This window comes from Carassius auratus, chromosome 34 (genome assembly GCF_003368295.1).
Source record: "Carassius auratus strain Wakin chromosome 34, ASM336829v1, whole genome shotgun sequence".
In the NCBI taxonomy this organism is placed as follows: domain Eukaryota; kingdom Metazoa; phylum Chordata; class Actinopteri; order Cypriniformes; family Cyprinidae; genus Carassius; species Carassius auratus.
In genome coordinates, this window is record NC_039276.1 from 24,331,511 (window position 1) to 24,346,278 (window position 14,768).

Here is a 14,768-nt window from a genome sequence, read left to right on the forward strand (position 1 = left end):
GGATGTGTTCAACAGAGTGCTGTCGTAGCACATGGTGCATAGCACTATTTTGCTGCATTCCGCTAGCCTTTAACAGGCACAGCAACATTATATTTAAAGTAATTACTATCATACAGGAGTGCCAGGGTGATTCATCTGTCACACGATGAATGTCTGTATTATATAAATCCAATGAAGGTTTACTAAGACCCTTTAGGACTTCCCACCACGACAGTTTGCAAATATCAACCATCATATATTCTATTGTTATTTTGTGTGTACACACACAACCCACACGCACACACGCACACACACACACACACACACACACACACACACACATATATATATATTAGGGGTGTAACGGTTCACAAAATTCACGGTTCGGTTCGATACGGTTCACTGGTGTCACGGTTCGGTTCGGTACTGTTCGGTACGTTTTACATACAGCAAAAAGAAAAAAATGGCAGATAAATTTCCTTGATTTTTTTAAAAAAAATATTTATTAAAACTAACAAAGTATGTTTTTTTTTTTTTTTTTTTTTTTTTTTTTTTACATTGAACAATGATGGAGCTATTCTTTACCCATCTTCTATGGTGTTTTCTTAGCAGCATACTGTATAAAACAAAAACAGCTCCTTATAAAAAAAATTTATATGGAACTCTATAACTCTTTATATTGAATGTGTTTTTACTCAATTGGTTCCCTATAGGGCTTATGTTTTTTGGAACAAAGCAGGAATTACGGTCTGGCTGAAATGGGCTCGTGAAGGAATATTGCAACGGGGCTCAATTACGCATGTTCTTAAAACCTGCGTTTTCCACAGGCGCTCGCTCACTCAGTACGCGCTGAAGGCTCATTGCAAAATGGCTAAAAAGGGTCTTTCACACAGGACGCGGTATGCGCGGGGCTGGACCCTTGTCTCAGCGTTGCCCTTCAGATACAACGCGATTTGCGCTGTACTATGCCAAGAGCAAAGTAGGTGGAGTTTTCAAAACTGCCCGTGCATACGTTCTATTTATAACAGTTCTTCTATCTAACGTGCAGGCCTGTTAATTGTATCGTACTGCTCAGGAAATTCCTACACAGTACAGTATTAGTCCATTTTGATTTCCGTGCTTGTTTGGATGCCCCGATCGATTGGTAAAGTGCACCCAAACACCAGACCTGTTGGTTATTGGAGGATCTTCTATTTCTGGTCTGTTAAACGCATTGGCCATTTTGCAACGAGCCTATAATAATATTAATATAAATAATTAGTCCAACGAACCGTTCGGTACATAATGCGTACCGCGTACCGAACCGAAAGCCTTGTACCGAACGGTTCAATACGAATACGCGTATCTTTACACCCCTAATATATATATATATATATATATATATATATATATATATATATATATATATATGGTCCCACTTTATATTAGGTGGCCTTAACTATATATATATATATTATAATTTCTTTCTACAGAGATGTGCACATCGAACGACCATGACCTTTCTGCTCTTGATCCAATAAAACTATTGTCTTTAACGGGTAATTAAAATCTGTTAAAATCTTCTCAACAACAAATTCTAATAAAATGTATCAGAATGAATCAGGTAGGTGAGTTATACAGCTTAATAAAATTCTTGTGCAGTTATTTTCTGCAAGAATCTCTACTGACAACAAAAGAAACAGCATCCCTTCCAAGCCAAAAAATAAATAAAATAATCTTTTGTATGTTACCCAAGGACTACTTCCTATCTCAAAATTCGAACTAAGGGAGCAACGTTGCAGATATTTATCTCGCTTTTGCAGTATAAAATGCATTGTGTTACACACAGAAATGCCTTTAGAGCTAGAAGAGAGGCTGCAGGGGAATGACAGCAGAATGAGGGGGCAACAAGGATGAAAACACTGCAGGGCGTGGCAGGCTGTGAAATGTCACAGTCATTGGGTGAATACCAGGGGGCACCATCATGGGTGGTGTCACAATTGGAGGTGCCGTGTGCGGACAGATATCTGGCCCCAGGGGGAGTCGAGAAACAGACACTAGCTGGGGGTAGATAGGGGGTTGAGGGGGCATAAAAGCAGCATGGTGCTGTAGTATGGTGTGACGTATTGTGAAGGAGCCAGTAGGCATTGAGGACGGCAGGTGAACTGGATGGAGGACAGCAGATGACATAGGCAGATGTGCCCTGGGCAGGACAGATTTGAGCTTGGTAGGGAACACTTGCTGGTGTAGCACCTGTCCATGGCTCTGGATCTGCAAGAGGCAGTGTCTCTCCATGCTGCCTGAGGGGGCCTGGAAAGATGGAGAAGGTTGGAATAAGCTGGTGGTGTGGAAGCACTCTCTACTTAACTTCTCCTCAACCTGAACGCCTAGGTGAGATCTCTGGGGTGGGATCTGAAGGCTGTGCTGACATGATTTGTCGTGAGTGGCTTTTTCAGTCCTCTGCAGGGCTAACTCTTTCACATTGAGCAGGCAGGCCTGAGCAGCCACCGAATACTTGTTACAGCTCTTTAAGGGGGTTTGTGCTGCTTTAGACTCACTACTGTGGATGTTACTATTCTCCTTTGTTGGCTCATTCGAGAGCTTTGAATCTGTCTTCAGTAGAGTTAGACTGCCCTTGGTGCATGAAGCATTGTTTTGAGAGGAGGAGCTCCGCTGCCACTCATTGCTCTCCTCCACAGTATGACCCAGGGCACTGCTAATGGAAGTAAATGTCTGTGGATCAACCACACTGCTGTCTCCATTATCAATACTGCATGAGATTTGGTCTGACCCATTCGAGCTGTCACACGTGCCGTTTAAAACAAGGCATTTCATGCTCGACTCCTCTACAGCCTTGTCCTCTGCCAGAACACTGTTCGTAACAATGGAGCATTCATTTGCAAAGCTTGGGGTTTGATCTTGAACACGTGACACCCTCTGTCTCTTCCTCCTCATCCCATGCTCACAACAGGTAAAATCTGTGCACCCATAAGAAATCTCTCCCTGTGATTGAAGTGGGTCGCAAGACTCATCTTGCTCACTTACAGAATCTGTGTGTCTTCTTTTCAAAGTTTGCCCTTCACATGGTCCATCTCTGTTAGTCTCTGGTAATTTAGGTGTCTCCTCTCGGCACCCTTCGGCTGCACTGGATCTCTGAGAATGATATAAATCCTGGCTGTGGGAACACTGTCCTGTGGTCGTTACCTCCCCTGCAGATGGATTATCAGGCTTTTCCCGGCTGTTCCCAAGCACCTTTTCACCATCGGCACAGAACTCATCAGAGAGAATGATGCAGCCCACTGAGCCATTTATGTCGGCTGGTGCATCTTGCATCCTGGCTCTCACCCCTTCCTCAACTACAGGAGATGTGCTGCTGTCCTCAGCCTGATTTTGAGCTGATTGCTTTGACTTCTCTAATGGATGCACTTGCTGTGAAGTGGTGCCTCTAAATTGGCTATCAAGTCCTTCCATACACTCAGGTCCTCTGTAGAATTTCTTAGATTTCACCATATTGCTCTCTGTTTTGCAGTGTCTGTCTCTCCTCCTCTTCCGCCTCTTCCGCTTCCTTTTGCAGTGAGTCCTGTAATGACGTCGATCCCTGGCCCGCAATTTCTCATCTGCCCTCTTATTTGTGTGGATCCAATCTTTGGAATGTCTACATCTGTCATTTGTTTTCAGCCTGACACAACTATCTGTGTCACTTGAATACTGATGACACTTTCTGACCTTGCCCTCAGGTCCTTGGCTGGGACTGTTTCTGGGATCGGCTGTGGATTCCTCAATGTGCTTGTCAGAGTGACAGGATTTGAAACCTGAGCAGATAGATAATTCCTCATCAGTTCTGGGCTCAGTCATCTCCTGAGTGTCAGCAGACCTTCTAATCTGTGACCCCTTGAAGTCAAAATGGAGGGGGTTGCAACTGAAAGACAGGGATGGCTCTGTCCTTGTGAAGGTCACCATCTCTGAGGGCCACTGGAAGATGGTGTAACCATCCCTGCTTAGGACAGAGAGAAAAGGTTGGCTGGGTTTTGTGAAATGGTAAGGTGTCTTTGCAATTGCATCCTCCACTTGCTCTTGTTGTTGAAGAGAATCATTCTTAGGTGACACATCCATCTTTTCTGAAGACTCAGTGAAGGTGGAGTGCCCCTCCTCTAAAATGCCACTCTCCTTGACTGTCACATCCTCAGAGGTCTCAGGTTTACATTCAGCAATGTTGCTTTTCAGACTCTCAACAGAGTCCTCAGAGTCAAGAACAATATCATCCCTGTTTAAACAAAAAGGGGAAGTGTTTAAGAGGGAGACGGTGGGACTGGGCACATCCTCTGAGTAAACGAGCAAAGCACACAAATCTGAGGCCATTGATGAGGGGCTCTCCTTCACCACAGGCATATCTGATGACCCCTGACTTACAGCATTGTCACTAAGTTGGAAGTGCTTTCCCTGCTGTGTGCCAGTGCTGTAAACTGGCTCCTCACAATTTTGTACTTTTTCCTCCGTGGGGGAGCTAGGGAGGTCAGGCTCAACAGGGGGTGCTCTGAGTCTTTGTCTATGGCTCCGCTCCATCGATCCCTCCTCCATGCTCTCACAGAAAACTGCTGCTGATGACTCAAGCTTAACAGATGCTTTCTTTGGAAAGGAAAAGGAAAATGCAATTTTACGTCTGAAAGTTTGCTTTCTGGCCCTCCCATTGTATGGCCATGATGACTGCTTACTAGCTAAGCCACAAATGCTAGAATGGATCTGACCCGCTGGATCTTGAGCTGCACAGCTTTGGTTCTCTTCTTGGGCCTCATTACTGCAGGACTCCATGAAAGAACCTTCCACTGCCACTGTGGTAGATTTGAACATGGGACCACTTCCTGGGGCACTGTACCAGAAAAAAGATTATGTTTAAAGGGTAGAGGTATGGACAGCAGTGTAATTATAGAGGTAATTACAGAAACTAATTAATAAATATATAAATACAATGTAAAAACACGTATGTACACAATTAGTGAATTATATCAAATGATTGGTTTAAATAATGTAAGTACATAGTAGTTAAGGTAAATTAATATAAAATGGCTCCAACATTTTTTTTTTTTAAATCAAATGCATGTGCTAGGTTTATTTACACGTTTAACCAACCAGAAAAGGGGGAAACCTGATGATTGCACCATGGTATCTAAGAATACTTGAGAATATAATAACCACTTGCATTCTTAAATGTGAGCAAGGACATCTGATTTTTATACAAAGGACTGAACATGATCAATGTGACAAAATTTGATTAGTGACTTGAAAATTGTGCAGTTAATCTTGCAGCATTCTTTTAATCTTGATTTAAAATCTTTAAATAGAATTATCATTATTTCCTTGTTTCAAGAACATTTCAGATGGGGAAAAAAAACGGATTTTCGGACATTTAAACCCCATTCTATAATATATATGAATACACTGGCACACTGTATATAAGTATATAAATAACAATTTAACAAAACTTCCCTCACCATTGCACCTCTCTGCGTTGTTCAGCCAGCTCATGTAGGCGTCTGAGAGCTCTCTCCTGTTTCCTTTCATCCTTCCTAGATTTGGAGGCCACATTGCGGGCAAACTCTCTCTGCTTCAGTTCCTTCAGTCTCTGAGAGGGGACAAATAATATCTCATTCATTCACCAATCTCAGTATGTCTATTTTTTCATGCTTAACTACCTTTCATTATGTAGACTGGGTAACGCTATGTATCACACATTGAGGGATAAAAAAAAATCTCTCCAAGAGAGAAGAAAGGTAATTAAGGTGTTTACCACCATTGTTATTCTTCATCAAATCCATTGTCTGTGCAAATGAAAAGAAGCTGAGAATGAGGTTGCTAAACTCCATTAAATTGTTCTATTTATTTTAGATAAAACTCAGTAATGCTAATATGCATTTGTTTCCTGGTCTGATAGGCTTTGTGCTTTGAATGCAGGATTGATGGAAGCCGCCATAACAGTCTGATGCAAGGGTCGTAAATGCATCTCAGGTAGTGAGATGTATCGATTAGGATTACTGGGGCATACAGCATCCACTTACATTAAGCCAGTTAGATAATATAAATTAACTTCCATTAATTATTCAAGGATATGATATTTATGGATGTTTAAAGACTACACTCCTTTTTAAAGTACCAGACATCTCCAAGCAACATCCAACTCTAGAATCACATCCAATTAATCCTGAAAGCTTTCATTCGATTATCCATTAATACTTGATGCTTAGCTTTAAGACAGAAGACGAGCTCTTCTGAAAAGCATCTTTATAGCACAATGAACTATGTGTTGTACTTTGGCTAGGCAGATTTAGTGTTAGCGAAAGTTGAAAGTAAAAACAGTGATGGTTTCTCCAGGCAGCCAAGAGTCATCTGGCCCAACATTATGCATTCCACTCAGGTTGCACAGTTACACACAGTTCAGTGGCGCTGTAGCCTCTCCTATTTGAGAAGGCTTCAGTGATTGCATTTACCATGGGGCTCATAGTCAGGGGAACACAAAGCAGTCAAATCAGATACAATTTTGTCATGTTAAAGCGCTGCTCAGTGTGGAGTGGGCACATCAGGGTAACTAGTTTGATCCCATCAGGATAGGGTCTCTTTGTGCACCTGCTCTCTATCCTTCAGCGCCTGTCTTGTCGCACTCTGCTGGAACAGTATGGGCAAACTCAGGCCTGATGCACTGTGCTGGTTCACTGTTAGCATGCCTTGCAGAAAATAGCAAACAGGTTGGCATGGGCTATATTTATTTGACTCTCAGGTGCATTTCTTGGAGCTGTTCTTCATTGATTGTTAATGTATTCGGCAAGAGAAGCTCTAGAATGAGCTGTTAATGCATGTAGCCTGTATTTCACATGACTGGATGTAGTTACATCATTTATAGTAGGATGCAGCACTGATGTGAGAGAGCAAATGCCCAGTGAAATCCTTTCATGTACAGTGTGGGCAGACATGACTGACAGCCTCCTTGAGAATGAATGAAATTTTGAACACAGTAATTTTTTGACTGGACATGTATTCTTAATTAAAAATAACACTGAGACCAGTCAGAGGCTGACAGTGAAGGCTTGGCAGTGATGATTCACACACTGACAGGAACACCAGGCTTTTCTGTTGCTCTGGGCTTCCTGTAGGGCCATGAGTCTCCAATACTATTATATTCTCAGCAGACATGCTCTGCCAGGTCCTGAGGGTTGCTTGGAAATTGTGCTATTCATCCATCAACCCCATTCGTTGAGAAGCTGAATGGTAACGGGTGCCCATGCTGTAGAATAGTTTGAACTGTGCAGCTAGGAGGCCATGTGAATGACACAAACTAGCATGTGTAGCACCCACATTAGAGCGTGAGGGGAGATGGCTTTTTCCCTTCATAATGCGTTCATTTCACTCCTGTTGCTGCTCAATAGTAAGGTCATGGGTGGAGGGTTTCTAGATGGTGTTCAGTCAATAGTTCAGTGAGATTTGTTATTGACAGCACAGCAGGGCCCACAGACTCAGTGCATTTAGTTTCTGAGTGAGTCAGAGCACAGGGGTCAGGGCCTATATCAAACAGCAGGACAAGTGGTGGATTTAAAGCTTTAACTTGCTATTAAAGGTTACACTGCTATTTTTAGATGCTGGCGATTCTTAAATCAACATATACTGAGTGTGAAATAGAATTAAAGAAACTGTCTGTCTGTCATAGATGCAATAAAGAACTGTGTCTAAAGTTTTTGACCAGTTAACTTTTGACTAATGTTCTCTTATAATCTGTTTGCTAACTAGCACCTTACAATACACAAATATGTAAAATATTCAAATGCCTAAATGGATCTGGTTACTTACCAAATGCACTCGAATTAAGCTATTTTCAGCAAAAGTTCATGGATTTTGGCTTTATGGCTTAATGAATTTGCTGTGCTCAAGAACAGGTCAACAAAACTAGCACTCTAACTTGTTTATACAGCATGCTCCTGGGAAACAGATTTAATGCTGTCCTGTGAAAAGGGGATAAAAAAAAAACAAAAAAAAAAAACAGGAACAAACAACATCAAAGAACTAGGACTTCCGATTGTCCTGCCTGCCTTTGATCTATGGACTTCTAAATTAAAAGTCTATAATATCACCACCACTCCACTAACTCTGTGTCAAAGTGGAAACCATTTGTCTTGTGCTGTACATGTGTGCTACACAATCCATTTTTTGCCATCATCTAAAACACACTATTATTGCTATGCATTGCGTCAGTGGAAGCCTCAAGGGGCAGACAACAGGCCCATTACCTGCTTGTGAGCGTGGTCATAGGAGTTGATGTGGTTGTCAAACTCTTGATGCTTGTAATACTGTTTGTCACACAGCTGACAGTAGAAGTTGGCCCTGAGGTCCTCCAGGGCTTTGGCCAAGGTTTTCTCCTTCCCAGCATAATCCTGGAGCAAAAGGAAACAGCATATTTCCATTAGGAAATAAAGCTTCCAACTTATTTAAAAAAAACGTTTGATGAAATCAGATAATTTAGAGTGATACTCTGTCATGTAATGTCCTTCGTGAGTTCCTTGACTTGGGACATAGTACATGTTTTTAGTGCATTTAGACACAACAACATTCTGACAAACAAATTAATGAGAATTTCAATTATTTTTCAATTGTACACATTTAACCATTAGTGAGAAGAAATGTCTATGTTTCCTGTTAGTACAGAAAGACTCTTGCCCCACAATAAACCTTTTATTTGCTAGATGTGGTCAAATAAACTCAAATATGAACACAAATATTGGTAGATAAATTTATGTATACAGTACACATGTTGCTGTCATGTTGATATATATTTATAATTTGTGAGGGAGAATATTTGTGGTTCTCTGCTTTGAAAATGATGCTCAATAAAACCAAACTTGGCTCCCATGATGCCATCCTCATTTTCTTCCTTTTCTTTAATACTCTTTATTAAATATTGATTTACAACAAATCTTAGATGGGAATACTTACTTTCACCAGGGGCAGAGTGTATTTCAAATCTAATTTCTTTAAAGCTCTGGATGTATGGAAACGTGCAGATTTAAAAACCAAGACAAAAAGACACAAAAGGTCTCCAATTCAAATGGCCGCAGGGAAAAGGAAAAGCACTTGCATTTGAATTGGAATCAGTTTACCATAAAACCCATCGTAGAGTCAAACGTGAGCCTGCCGCTTCTGTGAAGAACAGCATGCAGTGGAGGAGTAGTAAATCAGCCAAGGATGATTAAGTCAACTATCAAACTTGTCAACCAGAATGAGATGGCCAATAAATGATATAGGATTGTCATCATCAGTCAAAGCCAACAAACATATGTCTGGTGTTATTACTGACATGATTGTGAGCTTTTCACAACTGCATCAAACCCATTAGACTGAGAGACAGGAAAGTCCGGCCCGTTCAAATGATCTGATAGTCTGTCCCTCACTCATCTTAGGTGAGAATACGCTGCTGCTAATCACACGTCTGTGATATGCAAAAAATAATAACATCCCTCTCCCTCACACCCACTGTGAGGCAGCATGAAACAATTGCTGTGTAATTGTATTTAATAAGAGGCTAGCTTACAGGTAATGAAAAAAGAATCGCTTGATTAGCTCGATGTGCTAGGAAAAGTGACCCTTATTTTCTTTTGCTCAATTTCACTGAATGGTTAGACTCCGTATCAGGAAATGGTTTTGGGAAAATCGTCCTGTGAGCATCTTTGCTGGTGCAAAGCAGGCCGATGTTTTTATAGACTTATTAGCAGCCCCCTGCATCTCAAGAAAATGGCTAAGGAGTTTTTTATTTATTTATGTCTTTAGCAACTTTTCTACTTGAAAGTGTTTGGGAGCAAAATGAAACAACAGAGCTAATATGTGGAAAGAAACACACACACACACACACACACATACATAAAAAAATGATGTGGTGTGAAGCTGTGAACTCATTTACACAGGAGATAGATCTAATCACTGCATGGGGGAAAGCAGCCACTTAACAACAACTTTGTGTCAAGCTGAGAAATCCCTCATACCTCTTTGTTACTTTCAATATTTCAAAATAGAATGAGGTTATTCTTAAGGGCATGTGAACGTAGGAAAAATCAGAGGATATATATATATATATATATATATATATATATATATATATATATATATATATATATATATATATATTGTAACAGAAATTTGTCGAACCAGACAAATTAAAGAGTCTATCAAAGCTGTATGCATTGAAACACGAGAGCCGAATTCCTCAGGAAGTCATAAATCAGTTCTTGTGCCACAAGAACCAAGCAAGATGACCAACCAACTTGTTCACACAACAGCTTTCAACATGAACACCACTAGAGCAATTATTTACAATTTCAATTTGAAGAAGAGATTGTCAAATTTGTTGTTCGTAATTGAAATGCAACGCATTTGAGGTGTGGCCAACAGGGAAGTTTAAATACTTTGGACACCATGAAATCTGGGCTTTTAGTCCCTAGCTGCTGCTATTAGCCATATTGGCTTTTAGTTCCAGCCTTGCTCGTGCTATCAGTCATGCTATTAGTCATGCCTGCTCTTAGCTTTTAGCTTGTAGCTTTGCTACCTAGCTTTAGCTTGTAGCATCTAGCCATGCGGTTAGTCATCATTGTTCTCAGCGTGCCTGCCTGCTGCTACTATGCCACGATGAGAAGGAACACAACATAGTCTCTCAAACTTTATTTCTTTTCTTTTCCGTTTGAGAGTTTTGTGTTCTGAGTTAAGTTTTGTAACGTCCGTTCAACTTCAACCAGCCCACACGACTCTGCACTTTCAGCCAATGCCCAACAACCACAGGCTTCCCAAGACGTCACTTCAGAGACTGAACTTCCAGCCAATCAACGACCTAGGGATAGCCCTTTCACCGAAGCTCCTTCTTCACAGGAGATGCAAGTAACTTTACCTCCAGACTGTCACCTTTACTGGTGTATCTAATATAATTTTAACCTCATTGAGGAACTCAATGCTAGGGCTAATTACGTGATTGATGGTTGTTCATGTTTATGCAATTTAACGTATTGCTGTGAACTTTGGATTCCATATTTCCATTCTCTTAAACTCATATTTTCCTAACTTTCGATCTTCCTGCAACTTGTGTGAATGTGTGAGTGCGTGCGTTTATGTGTTAGATTAGTTTATATGTCTTAGATTTATCTAATAAAGCCTTATTTATATTGAAAAGAGAAGTATCTTGTGTTTTGTGCTTACAAGTTAATGTCTTAAACTGACGATCTTGTTACTGTGCTAATTGACAGTGTTTCACTATAGTTTGGATATTAATATCCAGCGCAGATTTTATGTTAAACAGCTTGTTCAGTAAATCGCAGGGCGTCTCATTGATCAGCCGTGAAACAGTGATTCTGTTCAAATTCTTAAATGATTCCCTTTGAGCTAAATTGACCTGTTTCCCTTACAATGTATATATAAGGCAAACATCATTATTACTGTTTCACACTAAGAACAACACTTAGTCTTAAATAAAAAATAAATAAAAAAACATAATGCACCTCTCGCTGTTTTTACGAACATAATATATGCCTGAAATAATGCAGAGGGTTGATAAGAGGTGTGCTATTACTTTTACAAGTAATCTGACTACCATTTTTGCCTGGCAGACAATAAAAAAGGGAAAAAATACTTTAAACTTACACTGAAGACAGGATCAGAGACATACCCAGTCACCAGGATATCATAAAAATTAGAGGATGGGTTCAAAGTCCACGCAAACAGTCTAGCGATCACCCAGGGGCCAGGTCCATAATCTTAGCCTGCATGTTAAGACCATGTCTTAAGAATTATTTGACAAGCTAAAAGTTAGCCAAGGAGTAATTAGTGTTTTTTTATTTTTTTTATTTATTTATTATTAAATGTTTTATTGTTTTTTGCAGATTCAAATTACACCAATCTACCTTTTAAGTAACTGATTTAAAGAAATAGTTCACCCAAAAAAAAAAAAAAAAAGAAAAAAAAAAAAACATGATTTACTCACCCTCAGGTCATCCTATAGGTGTACAGTATATGACTTTCTTCTTTCAGATAAATCCTATCAGCTTTATATTTATAGTTATAGTTTATAATGGCAGTAAATGGGTGTCAATTTTCAACAGTCCAAAAGAAGCTCAATAAAGCACATCCATCCATCATTAAAATAGTATTCCACACTGCTCCAGTGGGTTAATAAAGGCCTCCTGAAGTGAATTGATGTGTTTTTGTAGGAAAAATATCCATATTGAAAACTTTGTAAACTGTAATCTCTAGCTTCTGCTAACTGTCATAGGCGCTCAAAAGAGATGCATTCCGGTGGTTGGAGTAGGCTTAGTGTAAGGCCCGGTGAGAATATGCTAGTTTCACGAGAAGCAAGATTTTTATTTACAGGAGCAAAGGAATTAAAGTTTCCTTTGTTTAGCAAAGTCTCCTCTTGGCTTATATTGAAATCCGCCAACATTTTTCTTTACAAACACATACAACAGTTAGCAGAAGCTAGAGATTACACCTATGATGCTTCAAGGAGTAATTTTCATTTTTGGGTGATCTATCCCTTTAAAAAGATAAAAAGCAACCTACCACAGAACACTCTAGAATCTGCATAGCAACACCTTGTGAACAGTAAATAAATCAAACACATTGAGTGGGTAAAATTATTATTTTTTTTTTTGTGTGTGTGTGTGACTAAACTAATAACAGAGAATTACATTAAAACACCAGCTGCTTGCATTATAAGTATGCTTTTGCACTGGCACTTCAGTCTCACAGCACCAGTCTATCCTTCTGTTGTTTTCTGTATAGGCTATGCACAAAAATCAACAATCAACAATCAATCGAGTCTTTCCAGCACATTAAACACTATTGTGATTACTGTGTAAGTGATTGCAGACTCTGTGCATTATAAAATCGGTGTAAACAAACCTTTTAGTGGTACATTTGCCACCTCCGATGCCATAAGCCCAAAAATTAAACTCCAGTCGCAGCTCATGATTCTAGCAGCCTAGGTTTGGATAGGGGAATAAAGATTATCCCCAATCTTTTAAACGCAGTCTCAAAACAAATCTAATCCAGGAATAATTAATGTGGGCCACATTTAGAAACATTTTGCAAACTAAACATTTGCCTTTTGTTTAATATTTGTAGCAGTAGACTTCTTCAATCTGGCATTCCATTAGAACATCACAGGACAAGGGTATTTACATACAGTGGATTACTGCCTGACTTAAAACAAATCCTGCATTGGGTTGACACACTGGGGCTGTTCATATAAATAGCACACTTCTGAAGCATCACAATGCATCTAGAAAATCTGAAGCGATATTTAACATGGTTTCTCTTTTTTACTGAAGATCAAGCATGAGAACACGATGCGTTGAAGATCAAGTGGCTCTTTATGCATTTATGGGACTGCCTAACAAGGTCAACCACAAGGATGGGAACCACAAAGACACCTCACATCAGAAATTTATTGAAACATAAAGACAAAATATCATTGACATGAGTGGTGATAAGAGAGATTGTGATTGCTCTTTTTATAGCACACCTGGGTTATTGGAGATGTCTTTTATGTGGAGTAGAAAAGGGGCAATTTCTGAGCAGAGGGTTGAGAGAGAGTTTATTTTGGGGCAAATAGAGAAAAGGAAGATGGTCCTTCACAAAATCAAATCAAGTGATTCATGAATTAAACAGTAAATTAAACCCTGTCTCAAATAACATTAATTAAAAACAACATGCTGATTAATTAATGCGCATTACCAGAAGCCTTAGAACAATATCTAGTCAAGAAAATATAAAATTCAGTTTCATCTGGGATATTTTAATTTTTTACAGATTCTCGCATAATTTATTAGAAAATAGAAAATATTCACTCATATTGCTCACCGGCAAATCTGTTATAAATCTCATGCATATTTTCATCCTATTCTAGTGAAGACTTTACACTTCTTCTTTAATAACCAGCAGTGATGGCTTTGTCACAAATTACACAGATGAGAGCTGCTTCAAACTAAGAAACACCAAAAATTATTCAATCTGACCTCAAGTGATTTGTCACGATTATGTCAAATAAAAATACTGTCAGCAGATTCAGTAAATAATTTTAACAGTCTAATAATTTTAAAACATAATTTTGACTATGGGTGCAACAAGACAATCCTATTATTATAAGGTAATAATAATTATAATAATAAACTACATGTTCATAAAATATTAAATTTTATAATTATAATTACTAAAACATTATTATTATTATTATTATTATTATTATTATTATTATTATTATTATTATTATTATTATTATGTGAGCAGAGTAAGTTCAGCAATTTTAAGTCTTATAATTTTAAAACTCAATTATGATTGGGTGTGCAAAACCATGACTAGCATTATACTGTAAGTGGGAAAGAAATTTTATTGTATAAGATGGCTATTGTATATTGTATATGACTCTATTGTATATGACTGCATATGGCTCCTTTAAATATGACACTGCATTTTCTTAATGCGTCTAATTACATTGTTCTGTGTGTTCAAACAGTGTCAATTATCAGAGTGCCCAGAACGATTCAGTTCTTGATTAGCAAATTTTCTCATTCATGTCTTTTCAAATTAAAATTATAATTAAAATAAACACTGCGTACACACTGTGTTCTACTTGAAGCTACAGCAAACAGTCGAAAACCACAACACCGACTGGCTGGTGGAACTGTAGCATAAATGTATTTTGACATGATCCGCTTGTTTCCACCCATTCCCACTAATTTAAGAGTAATTTTACTCTTCTTCGAGCGGATCAGTTTTGATGGAGCATTGACTGTACT

The 14,768-nt window shown here is 39.0% G+C and overlaps 1 protein-coding gene across 1 annotated transcript in view; it reads right to left on the reverse strand.

The window, feature by feature from the left end:
* Positions 1-1,401: 1,401 nt before the first annotated feature.
* LOC113053595 (zinc finger protein 804A-like) overlaps positions 1,402-14,768 on the reverse strand; it is a 48,683-nt gene continuing 35,316 nt past the window's right edge. Inside the window, exons 2-4 of the mRNA XM_026218728.1 lie at positions 8,229-8,372; positions 5,448-5,578; positions 1,402-4,825 (exon numbers count right to left, since the gene is read on the reverse strand). Coding sequence (XP_026074513.1) covers positions 1,822-4,825; positions 5,448-5,578; positions 8,229-8,372 — 3,279 coding nt within the window. The 3' untranslated portion in view covers positions 1,402-1,821. The remainder of the gene's footprint in view (positions 4,826-5,447; positions 5,579-8,228; positions 8,373-14,768) is intronic.